This window comes from Phoca vitulina, unplaced genomic scaffold (genome assembly GCF_004348235.1).
Source record: "Phoca vitulina isolate PV1807 unplaced genomic scaffold, GSC_HSeal_1.0 scaffold12, whole genome shotgun sequence".
Classification (NCBI taxonomy): domain Eukaryota; kingdom Metazoa; phylum Chordata; class Mammalia; order Carnivora; family Phocidae; genus Phoca; species Phoca vitulina.
The window spans coordinates 25963707-25982412 of NW_022589715.1; the positions used below are offsets into that span (position 1 = coordinate 25963707).

Consider the following 18706-nt stretch of genomic DNA (forward strand, 5'->3'; position numbering starts at 1 on the left):
GGTCGACTGTACATACATATATGAAATTCCGGAGAAGGAAAATTTAATCTGTAGTAACAGAAAGCCGATCAGTGGTTGCCTGGGGTCAGGGTGGGGGAGTAGGGGGGAGAAACGGTGGAGATTGACTATGAAAGGGCAGGGTTTGTTAAAACTCCTAGAGCTATATACCTAAGATCTGCGCTTTGATCTGGATGTTAATCATATTAAATATTTTTTAAGACTGAAGGAAGACCCGGAAGGAGAGAGGAGGGGATGGAGACAGTGAGTCCCAGCGCCCCCTCCAGCCTCCCAGGGGCTCAGGCTTAGCCGGGTGTGCGGGGCGGGGCCAGGAGGGGAGGAGGGGCAGACGCCTGCGAGCCCGATGGGGAGGCGGGGCGCGGGGCGGGGCGGGCGCGTGCAGTTCTTCCTCTCCGACGCCAGGCGGCGGCGTGGGCGGGGAAGCGTGGCGGTGACCCTGGCAGCCGCAGAAAGGGGGCGGGCCGAGCGCGGGACTCCATGTGGGCGCCGGCGCGGAGTGGGTGCAGCGCGGGGTCGCCATGGCGGAGATGCAGCAGCTGCGGGTACAGGAGGCGGTGGACTCCATGGTGAAGAGTCTGGAGAGAGAGAACATCAGGAAGATGCAGGTAGCGGGCGGGGGTCATGGCGCGGAGTCCCGGCAGTCCGCGATTCCCTTCTCGCAGCCGCGGCGCGCCGCTGCCCGCCTCCCTGCAGACCCGAGTCGGGGCGTCCCTGGGGTCGCTGCGGCCCCCTCGTAAGCACCTCTCACCCTCAGAACTCCTGGAGCTTCCGCCGAGCGAATGAAATCTGTGCTCCCTCCCCACGCGCGAAGCCGTTTTCCCCCCAGGCCAGCTCCGGGGAGGGGCTGTCAGACCCTGGACCAGCGTTAGAAAGCCCCTAGTGTGAGGCGTTCGGCCTCCCCCGCCTTCCTGTCTTGTGCTGCCCCTTCCGCAGGTGAGCGGACCGAGGCCCAGGAAGGGCACAGCCAAGGTGAAACACCGGAAAGGCAAAAGCGCTTGGCTTCCTCAGTGGCCATGTCATGCCCGTTTTAGTGTCTGCTCCACACAGTGCTGCTTTATATGCCGTTGTGCTTTGATCCCCTAAATGGTATGTGGCTGTTGGTCCTGCCTCACTTACCAAACTGTGGGGTTTCTGTTGTAGTGCTTCTTGGGTCATTGATAATGGATCGGTTGCCCCCTGGTGGAAAGTACATTACTAGGTTGCTGACCTCTGAACCCTCTGGTATAGGTACCTGGTTTTCAGAATTTGACTTCCATCTGACCCACCTCCACCTTCTCCGTCCACCCCAGCCTTCGATGCACCAAGTGCCAATGAGCTGGCAGCAAGAAGGCCGTGAAATCTTCTGCTAGGCTTCGGGGATAATTTTCCCATTTGTGGTTTTCGGTTCTTGGTGTCTGTTAGGAGAGGTGCAAATATAGATGCTCCTCAGTTGCACTCCATGGTTATCTCTGCCCCAGAAGCTTTCCTGCCTAACCTCTCTCTCTCTCTGCCCTCCCTCCCCAGGGCCTCATGTTCAGGTGCAGTGCCAGCTGCTGTGAGGACAGCCAGGCCTCCATGCAGCAGGTTCATCAGTGCATTGAACGCTGCCATGCGCCTCTGGCTCAAGCCCAGGCCTTGGTGACCAGTGAGTTGGAGAAGTTCCAGGTGAGAAATATCCCAAGCAGAGGACGTCAGGCCTTGATGTTGCTCTTTTGCAAGAGATGACAAGCATTTGTTCAAAACTCTTGGCTCTAATGTCTTGGTTCTTTTAACATTTGTGACAGTCCTGTGGCCAGCCAGCTGTGGCCAGCCAGTCTTCACAGGGTTTGAAATTTGGAGGAAAACTCCTGGAGGTTGAGTGCTATAAGTATTCCCCATAGAAAAAATGATGTAAAAAGGAGTTCATGGGGCGCCTGGGTGGCTCAGTCGTTAAGCGTCTGCCTTCAGCTCAGGTCATGATCCCAGCGTCCTGGGATCGAGCCCCACATCAGGCTCTCTGCTCGGCGGGAAGCCTGCTTCTCCCTCTCCCACTCCCCCTGCTTGTGTTCCCTCTTTCGCTGTGTTTCTCTCTGTCAAATAAATAAAATCTTTAAAAAAAAAAAAAAAGGAGTTCATGACCAAGAGCCTTTGCCCCCCATAGACATGAAATAGATATACCATATAGTATAAAGCTTTCTAAGACACATATTAATTCATTCTTAAACTAGTAGAGTCCCCAGGAAAGTGGAGTAGGCTAGTCATAAAGAGGTGCAGATTAGAACATTATCCTGCCGTCATGTTGTGGACTTGCCCACCCAGAACCACCCCTGTTTGCTATACCTAGAGGGCAGCTCCTGTGTCACTAAAGAACAGTCATTTATATGAAGTATTACTAATGCTGACTCATTGATGTATTCCTCACAAGCCCCTCTGAGGTCACTAAGAGCAAAAGGTACCCACCGGATCTCTTTCTGGAGAAAAGGGTAGCCACAACTTCATTTTATTCCCTTCCTATGACTGTACCTTCCTAGAGCTTGGAGAAAGCAGAGCCCACTTCTGAACCAGTTTTTCATAGCCTGAGATCCTGCTCACATGGGACAAATTGTATCAAATGTACAATTTTTACATTCTGCTCTACGGAATTCTTCAAAATTACTGACACTGTGAAGGACAAACTTATCCAAGATCCTGAACCCACAGAGGTTTCTTTGTGTTCATTTTGACAGCTAATTTTATCAATAGGGTCTTTGACATTTTGATTCTTGAATTGCTATATAACTTTCTCCTTTTGTTCACTTTTTAGTCCTCTCTAATTAGACTTACTCTTCCACTCCGCCAGAACTGCGCTGGCCACTCCCCTCCATGGAGCTAAATCCAGTGGTCATTTCTCATCCCTCATCTTACTCAACCTGTCTGCATCACTGACGCAGTGATCACTTGCCTCCTGAAACAGTTTGTTCAGTTGGGCACCAAGACACCTCACTCTGTGGTTTCCCACCTCTCTCCCTGGCCGTCCTTTCTTGGCCTCCTTTCCTGCTTTTCCCCTCCAGCCTGTGAGCATTGGAGTGCCTAGCATTGTCCTTGGACCTTTTTTCGATTTCATTCTCTAGTCTCATAGCTATAAATATCTGTAATAAACATCGTTTATAGGCTGACAACTCCTGTATTCATTCGTATCTCTAGACCAGATTCACTCAGATTCATATATCTAACTGCTTCTTCAACATCTCCCCTCATTTTGTCTAACTCCCCTCATTGGAATGTAAGTTCTGTGAGGGCAAGAATGTTTTACTCATTGCTGTATTCCCCAGCATTAGAAGAGTACCTGACACATAGTAGATACTCAATAAATATTTTTTGAGTGTTTTTCTGTAGCAAGGACAGACATGAAAGAATCCAAATGTTCATAAGTCTTAACTATAGCTGACCAATGGTAGCCTCTAGTTACTTCCCACTTCTGCAGGGGGCTTCTGTATAATTTATTCTATCATTCATTGCTTTCTTGTCATGCTTTGGACCCTCCTGGTGCCACCCTCTATTTCAGTCAGGATAATCTTGATTAATTGCACTATAGTGTCCCTTTAATTGATCAAGATTATATATGTGAAGCCAAAATATGTAGAAGGGGGCCTAGCACATGGTAAGCACTTGGTAAATGGAGGCCAGCCTTTCAGCCTTCTCTACCCTCTTCCTTCTTGCCATAGGACCGCCTGGCCCGATGCACCATGCATTGCAATGACAAAGCCAAAGATTCAATAGATGCGGGAAGTAAAGAGCTTCAGGTGAAACGGCAGCTGGAGAGTTGTGTGACCAAGTGTGTGGATGACCACATGCACCTCATCCCGACCATGACCAAGAAGATGAAGGAGTCTCTCTTGTCCATTGGGAAATAGAAGTCTTCGCAATTGGCCATCAGGGCTGACAGCAGGAATCTATTTGAAAAGAAATGGGAGTTTTGGTCTTTTAAGTGAAGTTTATGAAGAAATTAAGGATGGCAGCAAGTGTGAGGCATGTGTCACTTGCCTCTGGATACTGGTTCCTTTATGTTTCAACCCTAGAAAGTGAAATGGAAAAAACTGGTGCTAAAATTTGGGTTAGAGATGGTCACAGGAAAGTTTTTGATAGCCTAAATTTCACGTGCTTGTCCTGGCTCTAGGGATTCCTTTGTACCAAGCCAGAGCCCTCCAAGATACCAGATTCTTCTCAGTACACAGCTACCAGCAGGCTGGCAGTTTCCTCTAACCTCCCTATGATCTGGTGGTGTAAGCAGAGGTGTTTCTGTTTGTTGCCAACCTCCTGTTTACCAGAAGGATCATCAAATCGTTTTCTATAAGCTGTAAAACAAAATCCACGAGGTTACTAATTTAGAAGGGAAAAAAGGTTTCTGGGTCTTTGTTTTGCTTGGTTTTGTTTTATATACAAGGGCATGAAGTTGATTTAAGATGTGGAGTTGGGAGAGGTAGTCGGATAAGAACTTTGAACAGTTCTTGTGGATATCTGTTCCTGGCCATCAAGATGTGGATATACATTTCTTGAAATATATATTACATCTTTCAGCTAGGAGACCGTGTAAAAATATGACAAGCGATGTTACACTGGGTATGGGAAGCAGACTTTCCCTCTCACTGGCTGCCATGATGGGCCCTGAGGCTATCTGCAGAAGAGCAACAAGACAATCTCGGAAGTGACACTCTCCCTTGAAGGGAAAGGGGGTTTTTATTGCACTATATACCAGTATCCAGGAATGAACATCGAAGGAGGAACTGTTGTCTTCTTAATTACGAGAGTTATTAAATACCGGATGTGGAAAAACCTGGTTTTTATAGAACAGAATGGAATGAAGGCCTAAACTCAGTATTGCTTATTTTGCCCCCTGAAATAACAGAGCCCTATGGAGACAATCCCTTGGCAACAGGAAGGTCAAAGGAGAAAAAGTAGGCAATCAGGGGTGAGCTGGGATTCCTTTAAAGGAAAAGAGGGGCAACCCCCCATTACCAAATACCACTTTTGCCTGGGGCCTTTGCAGCAAGCAGTGTTCCTGCCCCAGTTCTAGCACCTTTTCATTTTGATAAGGACCTTACTGTCTTTTTACCAGCTTATTACTTGAAATGATAATATAGCCTGTGTTTGGTGTTTCAAGGCTGTGATATATTTTCCTAGTGGTTCAGTTTTAAAAAATAAAGGTTTAGTTTTTCCTCCACTATTATGTTTCTTAGTCTGGGTAGTGAATATATAACCTTCTTAGGATGCTTCTCTTTGTAGTGTGTGAAATAAGTTTCTTAAGAGGTCATGAAGAGTAAAAATTATTTATGAACTATGATTCAGATGCAGGACTGGTTCATTGTAAATGGGAAGAACTGAGGGCAGGCTACAGCGCTATGACTTAAAGTTCATTCATTAAAAAAAAACAAAAACTGTAAGGCTAAAAAAAATTTCAGTGTCCATTTCAGGACTCTAGCTTCAACTAAACACAGCAAGAGGGAAAGGGTAATTAATGATCCCTCTTGAGAAAATGCAACGTCTAGGATTTTGAGTGTCAAGAAAGTATAAACTATGTGATGAGTTTAAGTCTTTACTATCATTAGTATTTAAATAGAGCCATTCCTGAACATTAGGAATGAATTGAATTGTGGAGACTCGTCCCCTACTTAGAATCACCAAGGCTTTACTATTTTGGCCTAAGTCTTCTATAATCCCAATTTGTATTTTATTCATACATATGTATTCGCCTCTTTTGGGTAACTTAAGTGGGAACAAGTCGGAGATCACTTTTTACACTTGGGTTGATTTTCAAGTCAAGAGTATCTCATATTAGAGATCGTTCACGTTTTTTATATAGGAGCAAGACACATCAAGTAGGGTTCTGGAGGCAGTGTTACAAGAATTGGAGGGCTGTCAATAGGTAATGCACTTCCGCGCTCTAGATTCAAATTCTTAGAAACTGAGGCCACATCACCCTACTTCTCTGGTGTCCAAAGGTCACTAATTGATGTTACTGGAACCCTAGGCTTAGCGTGACAATATGTGGGAATACATACCAAAGAACTATTAGAGGCCTACTACTCCAGAACCTATATTCACTTAGTATATATGAAGGAGAAAACCAAAGCAGTGCACAAAGAGAGGGATAAACCGGTTTCGCCTAGAAGTTAGAGACCGAACCGCTATGTCAATTTTACAAACGAGGAAACGGAACTGAGAAGACGACTGGCCCACCCCTAACCCTATCTAGGCCAATCGCTGGTGACGCAACCGGAAACACGAGACCGATAAGTTCAGGCGCCCCCAAAGTATCGCGAGGTAGAATGTGAAATCAGCCGACATTTGATTGGCCGGGGGGATCGGTGACGTCAGACGCGAAGCGCCGGGCCTACCGCGGGAGCGTGAGGGACGCCACGAATTCCGTTTGGAGGCATCTTTGAGCTCGCGGAGTGCACACCATGAGCAAAGCTCACCCTCCCGAGTTGAAAAAGTAAGTATGTGAGAGGGCCGCGTCCAAGTGGCAGCTTCTTTGAGTGCTTTGAGTTCCTTAGATCCTCTCCATTTCCTGCAGTGTGCCTGGCGTGCGTGTTCCGGCACGAGGCCGCCGAGAACCCGACAGGGTCTCGCGCCTCGGCGCCCTAAAGCCCGCGCCGACGTCTCGTTTCGGCTTGGTTGACATGGCATGGTTACCAGTGACAGAAAAGGTGCCTCTGTTCTGCTGTCTCGCCTTCTTGGGTGCATCTCCCGGCCCCACGTCTCTCTACGCTCTCCCTCTCGCTCTTTCTCCTTGCTTGGAGATCCTAGAATGCCATCCTTTGTTGAACTTCTTGAATAGCGTTAAGTTCTAAGTAAAGTGGCTGGAGAGTAATTCTATAAAGAACTAAGAAGATGGGCGGAATGGAAGTGTTTAATAGTAGATGAGGAGTCAAAAGCCACCTTAATCTTAGAGTGTGTTTGTAGCTGTTTCTTTGAGCTTTAATTTAGAAATCCCATTCTTTTGCTTTTTTGTGCTGAAGTTAAACTTGAATGTTATGTGATCTCTCGCTCTGTTAACAGAGCTGTGTGAGAACGTTCATTTTTCTAATCAGAGAAAACTAGGGATTTTTTTTTTCTGCACCCAGTAAAATCCACTCAAAACAGGATTTTCCTACTTTAAAGCTTTAACCTCCGCAAACACTCTTGACTGAACTTAACATGTTCGATGCCTCCTAATTATTTGTCTATCTCGTTTATACCATGTAATGCCAAAATTCTGCACACAGTAGTTGAATAGCACAAAGTATGAAAAATTGATTTCAGGAATCGATTTGTGAAACAGCTGGCCTGTGTATAGTTCACTTATTACCAGCCTCATAGAGAAGTCAGACTTAAAGAAAAGGTCGTATTTAATAATTTTACATTTAGGGGCACCTAGGTGGCACACTTGGGTTCAGCTCAGGTCGTGATCGCAGGGTGGTGAGATCAGCCCCATGTGGAGCTCTCAGCACAGCTTGGAGTCTTGCTTAGTGTTTGTCTCTCCCTCTGCCCCTCCCCACTGGTCTCTCTCTCAAAAAAATGAATCTTTAAAAAAAAATAATTTTACATTTAAACGTACATCTGTATCAAAGCCATTTTTTATGCAAAAACTCCGTGTATGTTTTAGTTGGATCTCTTAAAGAATTATTAATCATCAGTCTAACATTAGGAAAAATAGAAATTATTTTGAAAATGCTGATCTAAAACTTATTCTTTTATTGACAAGCTGGTAAAATCTTAGAAGTATCCCCTGGATTCTTCAAGAACTGGTGAAATGCTAATTATTTTTTAACGAAAGAACATTGTCTACTTGTAATCTTGGACTTCCTTTTTTGTTTCTTAACAGATAACTTTTTTTTCTTTACAGATGTTTGAGAATTTCAGAGAACGAACCTAGTTTTAATATTTTTCTCATCTCTAGATTTCATGTATTGTAAAATCCTTTGAGACCTGCCTGCAAAATGACCTTCAGATTTTTTTTTTTTTCCTTTACTTTCTCAGATATTTTTTACTCTTTATATGCTCCTCCTGGTTTAGCTTAACTCATGGTTATTAACTGGGAGGGAGGGAGTCTGGTTCTACTGGCAGGGATCTAGTAAGTAGAAGCTGGGGATGCTGCTAAACATTGTAAGTGCACTGGACATCCTTCAACAAAGAATTATCTGACTCCAGATGTTAATATGCCAAGGTTGAGATACCTAAACCTACCCAGATTCTCCATCTCACCTCTTAAAAATCACTGCCACAGTGGTCTTGCCAATGACTGGACTTTGCCCTAATAATTTATGACTGACTGAATGATAAAGTCTAGGCTTCTTGACACAGGATTTGAGCTCTTCCATCTGAAATCTTACAAGTGCCAAATATTGCACACACTAATGGAGTGCCCCCATTCTCCAGCCAAACCGAACCATTTGCGTTTGCTCAAACTTTCTCACCTCCTCTGTGACTTTGAACAATTTACTTAATCTTTTTGAGCCTCAGTTCTTCATCTATAAAATGGTGGTAATAACAATATATAACTTACAAAGTCATCATAAGGGTTAAATAAGTTCATGTGTGTTTTATTTGCTTGTTGTATATAATATATCCTATTAAAATGGATTATTTTATATATCATACTACATATTTTTGTTTTGTTTTTTTTTTTTTTTTAAGATTTTATTTATTTATTTTAGAGAGCTCACGTGAGGGGAGAGGGAGAGAGACAAACAGACTCCATACTGAGCGCCGAGCCCTACTTAGGGCTCCATCTCACAACCCTGAGATCATGACCTGAGCCAAACCAAGTCAGGTGCTCAACCGAGGTGCCACCCAGGTGCCCCAGGCCTGTGTCTTACTTACTTATCTCCAAACTCTCCCATTACATGTTATACATTAAAATTGCATGAAATTTCAGGGGCACCTGGGTGACTCAGTTGGTTAAGCGTCCCACTCTTGGTTTCAGCTCAGGTCATGATCTCATGGGTGGTGAGATGGAGCCCCCTGTCGGTCTCCACGCTCAGCACAGAGTCTGCTTAATACTCTCTCCCTTTGCCCCTCCCCTACTTGTGCGTGCACGCACGCACGCACGCTCTCAAATAAATAAACTTTTAAAAGTTGCATGTAATTTCATATTTCCTAGCCTGTAACTGGAAGGGGTAAAAACTGGTTTGGTTACATGGCTTAATATTTCCATAATACTCTGCTGAGATGGGATTTCCCTGTTTAATTCAGATTTTTTAAAGCTTCAAAATATGTATTTATTTTGCTAAAAAATACTTATGTGTTGAGAAATACCTTGAACACTTAAGTGTGATGCTTAATATTAAATAAAACAACACTCCTTATTGTCTCAAATGTAAAATAGCTATTGAATTGGATATGGTTTGATTACCTTCTAGTTTCCTCACAACTTCGGTTTTGGTAATAACCAAAATATAAACAAATCTTTGTTTTTCTGTTATGGCTCTAAAATCCAGTCATCAAGGGTGCCTGGCTGACTCAAGTCAGTGGAGCATATGACTCTTGATCTCAGGGTTGTGCGTTAGCCCCATGTTGGGTTGTAGAGATTACTTAAAAATAATTTTAAAATCTTTTTTGAGAAAATAAAATCTAGGGACTCCTGGGTGGCTCAGTCAGTTAAATGTCTGCCTTCTGCTCAGGTCATGATCCCAGGGCCCTGGGATTGAGTCCCCTATCAGGCTCCTTCCTTGGCAGGGAGTCTGCTTCTCCATCTGTCTGCTGATCCCCCTGCTTGTGCCCTCTCTCGCTGTCAGAGAGACAGACAGCGAGAGAGGGAACACAAGCAGGGGGAGTTGGGAGAGGGAGAAGCAGGCTTGCCGCCGGAGCAGGAAGCCCGACCGATGCGGGGCTTGATCCCAGGACCCTGGGATCATGACCTGAGCCGAAGGCAGACGCTTAACGACTGAGCCACCCAGGCACCCCATTAAATAAAATCTTTAAAAAAAAAACAAAAAAGCAAAATAATAAAATCTAGTCATCAAACATTAGGTCAGTATTGAACAACAAGAATGTTTTGGTAATTCACATCATATAAAGACTTAGTTTGATGTACATTAATATATTCTAAATCCATTCCATTTTTATTTATTATTTTGCCCCTTCCCAAATTACATTGTGTAAGTGCTAAATGAGGTAGCCTATTATTCCCTGCTCTACAACAGTACAAGTTTTTTACTATTTTAAATTTCATTATTTTTATTGTGCAATTTTAGCAAATCATATTGACTGTACCTACTTTTGTGCTTATGCATAAAATTTTTAAATCATTTATGTAATTTGTACCCCTTTTCGCTTTTTCAGATTTATGGACAAGAAATTGTCATGTAAGTGTCTTGTGTTTTTTGTTTTGTTTTTAATTAGTTGCTTTCTACATGTGTCTTGGCGGTATATAATGTTTGGTGCAACTTCATAAAAATTTAAATCACACAGAACCTCTAATTCACACCCATTAATTAAGGAGGTTTATCAAAATCCTACCCAGACAATTCTATTTGCCTAATTTCTGATATTTAACAAATTGCACAGTACTTTGGACTTTTCATTATTTTCTTTAAGCCTTCCCTCACTTAGACAAAATTAATGGGATTTTCCTATTTTGTGATAGTTAAAAATGTATCAACATTTTTTCCTTTAAAAACAAAGGACTTGGACCAGGACTAAAAATCTGACCTATACAATGCTAGAAGGATATAGGGGTTAAAGACCTGGGCTTCAGAGGCAAGCAGCCTTCCCTTTGAATCCAGGTTCTAGCCCACAGTACCTGTATAACCTTGAACCAGTTTTTAAGAAGCTCTATACTTTAGTTCCCTCGTGAAAAGTTAGAATAATTCTACTTGATAGGATTTTTGTAAGTATAATTTTGTATTTACCTTTTTTTATTCCAAAATAGTTAACATACAGTGTTGTATTAGTTTCAGGTGTACAATAAGTGATTCAACACGTCCATACAACACCTGGTGCTCATCACAAGTACACTCCTTAATCCCATCTATTTCACCCATCCCCCCACCTGGATTTTTGTAAGTTTAAATGTGGAAGTAAATGTGAAATGTTTAGCCCACTGCTTGACATATAGTAAGGGTAGAGGATTATATTTCTCAAGTACCTGGGTTTAATTCCACCTAATTTTTAATGAATAGTTGATATTTATTGGTCAGTTTTATTAAACTGTTTTTTCCCTTTCTATAGTGAAATTAAATGGTGGCAGACATGTCCAAGGAATATTGCGGGGGTTTGATCCGTTTATGAATCTTGTGATAGATGAATGTGTGGAGATGGCAACTAGTGGGCAACAGAACAATATTGGAATGGTGGTAAGTAAAGATAGAAGCTTTCTCCTAGAGATTTCATATTTTGAAATAAGGATTAACTTCCTTTCTATTAAAGTCTTGGATTAAATTGAAATTAGGCAAATAACAGCAAAGATTAGACTTTCCATTTTCCTTTTAGTTTAACATATGGCAGTCATTCAACTGTGATAGTATCCTAGTTACCTATAGGTTAGGTCTGAATCTCATGCAGAACCCTCTGAGGTCCTTGGATTTGAAATAGCTGTAGGAAATCATTTTTGGGCTTTTTTTTTTTTTTAGATTTTATTTATTTATTTGACAGAGACACAGCGAGAGGGAACACAAGCAGGGGGAGTGAGGGAGGGAGAAGCAGGCTTCCCACAGAGCAGGGAGCCTGATGCGGGGCTTGATCCCAGGACCCTGGGATCATGACCTGAGCCGAAGGCAGACGCTCAACAACTGAGCCACCCAGGCGCCCCCATTTTTGAGCTTTATAATAGAGACCTATAGTCAGTACTTCATTATGCTCAATTTTAACATGCTTATGAGTTCCCAGAAGATCTTACTAAAATGTAGATCCTATCTAACAAGTGTCCGTGTGATGCAAATCTGCTAGTCTACCATCATACTTCTTGATTTTAATTGTGTGTATAATTAACCCAGATTTTCTGGTTTATTGCACCCAAATTTAAAAGTGGCCAAGGTAAAAGTTGCAAGGGATGATCACAGTGACAGCCATTCACATGAAAGAAAATAGGAAAAAAACACACTGAGTTAATTATAGAAGCAAACATTTCCACATTCATTAGTCCATGATGGTGTGACTACTGAAAAAGTTTTTGATGTTTGTCAGCAAGACCCAGGCTTTGAATCCCACTCTTTGTCCAGCACAGGAATATACCCAGTAAGTTAGTAAGTCCCAAGTTTCTTGGGAAAAGTAAATTAAAAAGGACAACTTCGCTTTAGCAAATCACTGAGCATAAAGATCTCTAAAAGGTGGTAAGAGTTCCTAATTGTTAGCCTTGATTTTTTTTTTGCCTCACAATTTTTAATCACTTTTTCCAAGGTGTATGTTATTGCTTCTTTGAAATGCATTTTCATTTGAAAAGCAAATCAATGGTCTGGGCTGGAAAAATAGCTTAGAGAATCCCTTGAAATGAGACTCCCACCCCACCCCCCAAGTTTTATGCAAATGGACCTTCCTTTCAGGTACGTTCTCTTTGAGCTTCTGTTGAAAAATGAATAAAACTATGGGCAAATCATTATCAGCCAGTTTCTTCTAAAAACCCACACACGCCTCCAAGATTTCTCTCTAGCCTTTCCTTTTACAAATCCAGTAATCTTCATTCTAAGAGGGGGTAATTAGGTTTTTAGTTTATATCTCAGCAGATTTGCCAAAAAGATTGAAGAAGGACTTTGATATCTAAAAGTCAGTTCTAATTTGGGAAGATAATTTTTCAGAGAATTGTGTGACACTTCTTGGAATTTTATCCAAGAAGGGATTGAACCTAGATCATGGATCTTTCTCGAAATTTTCCCCCTAAATTTTAATGGGCTTAGTCTTTACACAGAAATTGGTTATGAGCACCTACTTACTGTGTTAGGCAGTCGGCTCTTCCACCTCTGATGCTTGTCGTGTGACCAAAAAAAAAAAAAAGTTTGTATTAGTAGGCAGTAATTCTTGCAGCTGAGTTAACACTTTGAAAATGAAATAATGGGGGGGGCGCCTGGGTGGCTCAGTCAGTTAAGTGTTTGGCTCAGGTCATGATCTCAGGGTCATGAGGTCAAGCCCCACATCAGCCTTCCCGCTGAGCAGGGAGTCTACTTCTCTCCCTCTGCCCATCCACCTGCGCACTTGTGCTCTCTCTTTCTACTGAATAAATCTTTAAGAAAAAGAAAACGGAACAATGACAACATATTAATTGTCCTTAATAAAAAAACTTTTGGGGCGCCTGGGTGGCTCAGTCGTTAAGTGTCTGCCTTCGGCTCAGGTCATGATCCCAGGGTCCTGGGATCGAGCCCCGTGTCGGGCTCCCTGCTCCGCGGGAAGCCTGCTTCTCCCTCTCCCGCTCCCCCTGCTTGTGTTCCCTCTCTCACTGTCTCTCTCTGTCAGATAAATAAATAAAATCTTTAAAAAAAAAAAACTTTTTCTGAGAGATAGGGAGCAGGGGGAAGAGGCTGAGGGAGAGGGAGAGAATCTTAAGCAGGCTCCATACCCAGTGTGGAGCTCCCACAGGGCTTGATCTCAGGACCCTGAGATCATGACCTGAACTGAAAGCAAGAGTCGGACACTTAACCAACTGAGTCACCTAGGTGCCCCGAATAAAAAGACTTTTTTTTTTTTTTTTTGAGATTTTATTTATTTATTCATTTGAGAGCGAGAGTGAGAAACAACATGAGAGGGGAGAGAGTCAGAGGGAGAAGCAGGCTCCCCGCTGAGCCAGGAGCCCGACGTGGGACTCGATCCCAGGACTCCAGGAACATGACCTGAGCCGAAGGCAGTCGCTTAACCAACTGACCCACCCAGGCACCCAAAAAAAGACATTTTAAAGAAAACACAAGAATGTTTTTTCTGAGGTTGGAAGAAAAATAGGTTACGGTTTTGTTTTCACAAGTTGTTTGGCAAAGGAGACTTACATTGGCTTTGCTATTCCCTTGTCCAAGTCAGTGACCCACTGGGACCATTGAAATGACTTAATGCTGTTATGTTTAGAGTAGTATTAAGAATGTGTGTGTTCTGGGGTGCCTGGGAGACGCAGTCAGTTAAAGTCTGGCTCTTGATTTTGGCTCAGGTTGTGATCTCAGGGTCATAAGATTGAGCCCTGCATGGGGTTCCATGCTCAGCACAGAGTCTGCTTAAGACTCCCTCTCCTCCCACCTGTGCTCTCTAAAATAAATAAATCTTAAAAAAAAAAAAAAAATGTGTGTTCTGAGGGGGAGATAGTTTGTATTAGGAATCTGTCAGCTGGATAATTACCTAATGATGTCTCATCCTCTTCTGAAACATCCCCATAGTTGTCAGTGGCCTCACCTCTCTTATTCCTTTAAGATTTCATTCCACCCCAGAGCTCCCCTAAGAATGTAATAAAAATTCTATATTGGGGCGCCTGGGTGGCTCAGTCGTTAAGCGTCTGCCTTCGGCTCAGGTCATGATCCCAGGGTCCTGGGATCGAGCCCCGCATCGGGCTCCCTGCTCTGCGGGAGGCCTGCTTCTCCCTCTCCCACTCCCCCTGCTTGTGTTCCCTCTCTCGCTGTGTCTCTCTCTGTCAAATAAATAAATAAATAAATAATCTTTAAAAAAAAAAAAAAATCTATATTAAGATGCTACATAGTTCAGGAGTTCTTACCAGCTTTGTAGTTCTGTAGTTCCATTTTAGGTTTGTATTTGTTATTAGATAGCTGTGCCCTTTCAATAGACTAAAAGCCTGAACAGCATTTTGTAAAAACTAGCACTGAAGCACAAAAGGAGCACTATGGAATTCTGGACCTGATGGTTCCAGTTTGATTTGGAGAAGTAGGCCTAAACACAATGAGAAAAGAGGAAGATTACTATACAGCAGAGGTGTCCACCCACTAGCCTCACTTCATGTATTACGTGAGAAGGTAAAGACGTGTGCGATACCTATTTTAGAAAATGTTGATGAAAGTGGCACAGTTGTATTTTGTTTTTTAATAATGCCCCAAAAAAGCCTCAGATCTGAAAATCTTAGTTATCCGAAATAACTTCTCTGCCACCGTCCCCTTTCTAGGGTCAGAAATGGACACAGTTAAGGGAGAGATAGGAAAGAAGGCTAGTAGTTTTTCATGCTTCAATCAATGAGATTTGATGTTCACCGTCTGTTGCAAATAAGCCAGGAATTAAAACCCTGAGAACTAGATAAGCCTGTTGTTTCGCTTTCTTCATTTCCATCCCTAACTTAGTGAAAGAATAAAAGTCTGTAGGCTCCCTCAGTCCCCATCATCTTCAGGGCATTGTTCTCCTTTCATGCTGCTCTTTTTCACCACCCTCTCATCATACTCATTGCTGTTTGTCTCTGCCAGGCTCCAAGACACTGTCCCACCTGTCATATTCCTTTCCCTTCTGTCAGCTGCAGTAAACATGCAGGGTCATTTGTTTATTTAACAGGTGCTTACTGAGCCCTCTCTGTGCCTGCCACCACTTTAGGCACTGGGGATATTGCACCTGCCCTCATAAAAATGGCATTTGGGTGAGGAAGACAATGAATAAACAGTATATGTAATAAATAAATGAGCAGATAGAATGAAGGGGAGAAAAAATGTTTTGGTTTTTGGGTTTTTTTTACTCCAGTTGCCTACAAGCATAGCTCTACTTTGAATCTTATTCAGAATGCCTCATTTCTATTATTTCCTCTCATCACCCTCCTGTCCTTTCACCTTTCCTGCTCTACTTGACCTGATCTGTAGTATGACCTACATTCCACCGGGGGTTCCTTTATGTTCCTTATGTTCACAGTCCCCTTGCCTTCTAGTTTAACTTATTTTTCTACCCATCTTAAACTCAGTTACCAGCCATTTCACCTGTGCTCATAAGGATCCTTCCTTATCTTCATTTATGGAATGGCTACTATGTTAGGCACTGTGCTCCTAGGGCCTTTTCTTTATAACTTCTCTTCCTGCCCCTAATAAGCTCTCTCCCATTCTTACATTGCCAGAACAGTGGTTATTCCCTTGACTATGAAATTTTCATTGGCTTATTATTGGTTTCATGATGTCTTTCAAGTACCTTAACATTGGTGTTTGAGGCCTTCTAAGATTGGCTGCAAACTCTGTTTCCTACTTCCCATAATAACCTTTTACTACATTAAAATTAGATTCTTTCCTTATCCCCTTACACTTTTTCATCTCAATTTTGTTTAGAGTTCTATCTTCCTGTCAAAATTCTACCCCATTTTCAAGACCAACTAAAATGCCATCTTCACAAAGCATACTTTTAACAATTTCCATCCTGGTTTGTTCCCTAAGTGATCTTATACCCCTAAACTGACATTCTACTGTACATTTTTCCCATTGACTTATGGATCCCTTGGGACGGAGATGGGTATGTTATTTCAGTACTGCAGTTTAAAAGGTGAGAAATCAATCATTGGAGACTTAGCGTTCTCAAAAGGTACTTGTTAGTCTTGTTAAATCTAGAAAATACATCTTACTTAAAAAGGGCTTCCTGGCTTCTTGTCATGATTAAGATTTAGTATCCAAAAAAGCCTCACAAACTGATCTTTAATACTGAAAACCCATTAATGATTTGTGAAAATTCTTTCATTGATGTCTGTCAAATAAATTGTGTTCTTTTCAAATTTTCTTTTTAGGTAATACGAGGAAATAGTATCATCATGTTAGAAGCCTTGGAGCGAGTATAAACAATGGGTGTGTTCATCAGAAGAAATCAACTGCTTCCACATGTCCCCTCCATAGTACCTGTTTTACTACAATATAAAAATCAGGTCGTGTGCATTTTCATACTGAACTTTTTTGTTAAATAAACTTTTATAATAGTCAAAAATGCTTTCTCAGACATTCTGAACGTAGAAAATTGAGTATTAGCTCTTATTCTAATTTTTTCTAACGTGAATTGTTCCTGGTTGAGATTGATTTGTTCTGAAGCTTTTATGCATTAATATAGAAGAATCTGATTAAATGTGAAGCATGGCAAGGATGCCTTTTTTCCATCTTCTAATGGAAAGAACCTGCATACCTGAGCGGGTTTCTTCTGAAACATTAACTGCAACTTTCGAAACTCTTGTAGTTTTGATGTACTGACTTTTTCCAAGTACATTTACGTTCCAAGTGTAGTGCAGTTGAAGTAAAACACAGGAAGTAAGGATACAGTTGTTTATTTTGAACATACACAGGGAAAATTTTTTAATATAAGAATAGAACTCTAGAAAAAAACATTCCAGTGTACTATAGTTCTTTGTGGAGTATAGAGAATAGTTATAATCCTCCCCATATTCACATAAGTCATAAATTTTATGGCACACAAACTCAGATGAAAGATAAATTGCAAATGGTGGTATCATAAACCTATGTTCAAGAAACCTATCAAGCAAATGCTTAGGCCTGTACTTTTTGTGATCTTGTAAAAAGCCTACAAATCTTGAATCACTTTAAAACTGTAGAGAATGGGGTATACAGAGGTGACTAAGGTACTTGAAAAACAGAACACAATGGATGGCTTATATATATATGTCTAAAACGTTATTTCCTCTTTATAGAAAATGTTTACAGCCAAAGAATAGCTAGAGGGATCAAACCAACTTAATCACAATAAAGAGAGTTGGTATCAAGTGCAGTACATTTTTATTCCCTTCTCCAGCAGCTCTTTAAATCTTCACTGTTGTTGACAGGCATTTTTTTGCAACCACATAGAGCTAAATTACAGAACTGGTTCTCCTAAGTGCAGTTCCTAGACCAAGAGCATCACCTAGGAACTTAATAGAGATGCCTGTTTTCATCTACCACTCCAAACCCACTAAAATTCTAGGGTGAGGCCCAGCAGTATTTTTAAGAAGCACTCCAGGTGATTCTGATGCATATTCAAGTTGGAGAACCACTGGAGTAGAACTGGCTTTCAGTCAACTCCTGCGTAATTTTTACCAGTCTCTTCTGTACAAAGACAAATCGAGTAGTCTACTGAAGTATAACAGGCTCTGATAGTATTTTTGTTCCAATAAAAAAAAAATTCCTTATTTAATGCTGTTTGCATTAAAACTATTATGCCCGATACATTAATAATCTGTTTTGTTCTTGAAGGAAGCCGTTTCAGATGCCCTGTTGGAAAACTTAATCAGAGTAGGTCTGATACAATGGCAACATTTTACATTGGTGTTCCTGTAAGTAAATAATATATCCCATTGCAAAACAAGTCTGTGAGTGAATTAACTATTTCATTACCAATTTTTATTTATCAATCTTTAGCACACATATAACACATTACATTCTCTACAATACTGTCTTCATTAAAACCACAAAAAGAAAAATGTGACTGCCTCTTAACATTCTTAAGAATAAAATTTTTAAAAAGCTGACCCTTTGACAAACTATAAATTTAATCCCTGCCTTTACATCAGATATATTTTGGCAGTTTTATCAGCATATTAATATTCACAATTGTAGAGACAAAAATCATTTTAATTAAGGATCAGTGTTTTCTTACACCATTTTGTGAAAGTAGCTGCTGCCATAATCTGATGGACTTTTTTTTTCCCCAACAATACATGTTAAACTTTGTTACAGTTATTTTTAGAATTCATAAGCTTTTATTCATTCTGTCCTATTAGTGACTGTAAGGACAACCATTCATGATAATCTTTATACAGTAGATGTAGAACTGGTTCTTAAGTTTGGCTGCATATTAGAATCATTTGAGAAGCTTTAAAATCTTAAAGGTTATTCCAGTGTGCAGCCAAAGTTAAGAACTA

The 18706-nt window shown here is 41.5% G+C and overlaps 2 protein-coding genes across 3 annotated transcripts; both read left to right on the forward strand.

Moving 5' to 3' along the window:
* The first annotated feature begins 440 nt into the window (after window positions 1–440).
* FAM136A (family with sequence similarity 136 member A) lies at window positions 441–5176 on the forward strand. The gene is made up of 3 exons (XM_032410796.1): window positions 441–623; window positions 1522–1662; window positions 3681–5176. Exons 1-3 carry the CDS (start codon window positions 537–539, stop codon window positions 3867–3869), a joined length of 417 nt encoding a protein of 138 aa, XP_032266687.1. The 5' UTR covers window positions 441–536; the 3' UTR covers window positions 3870–5176.
* Window positions 5177–6321: 1145 nt separating this feature from the next.
* Window positions 6322–17967, forward strand: SNRPG (small nuclear ribonucleoprotein polypeptide G). 2 transcript variants are annotated; one of them, XM_032410797.1, is made up of 4 exons: window positions 6322–6448; window positions 10279–10301; window positions 11167–11291; window positions 16595–17967. In XM_032410797.1, exons 1-4 carry the CDS (start codon window positions 6417–6419, stop codon window positions 16643–16645), a joined length of 231 nt encoding a protein of 76 aa, XP_032266688.1. In that variant the 5' UTR covers window positions 6322–6416; the 3' UTR covers window positions 16646–17967. The 2 variants fall into 2 exon arrangements, with proteins under 2 accessions (XP_032266688.1, XP_032266689.1); XM_032410798.1 differs by lacking the exon at window positions 10279–10301 and having other exon boundaries at window positions 6360–6448.
* The last annotated feature ends 739 nt before the right edge of the window (window positions 17968–18706 follow it).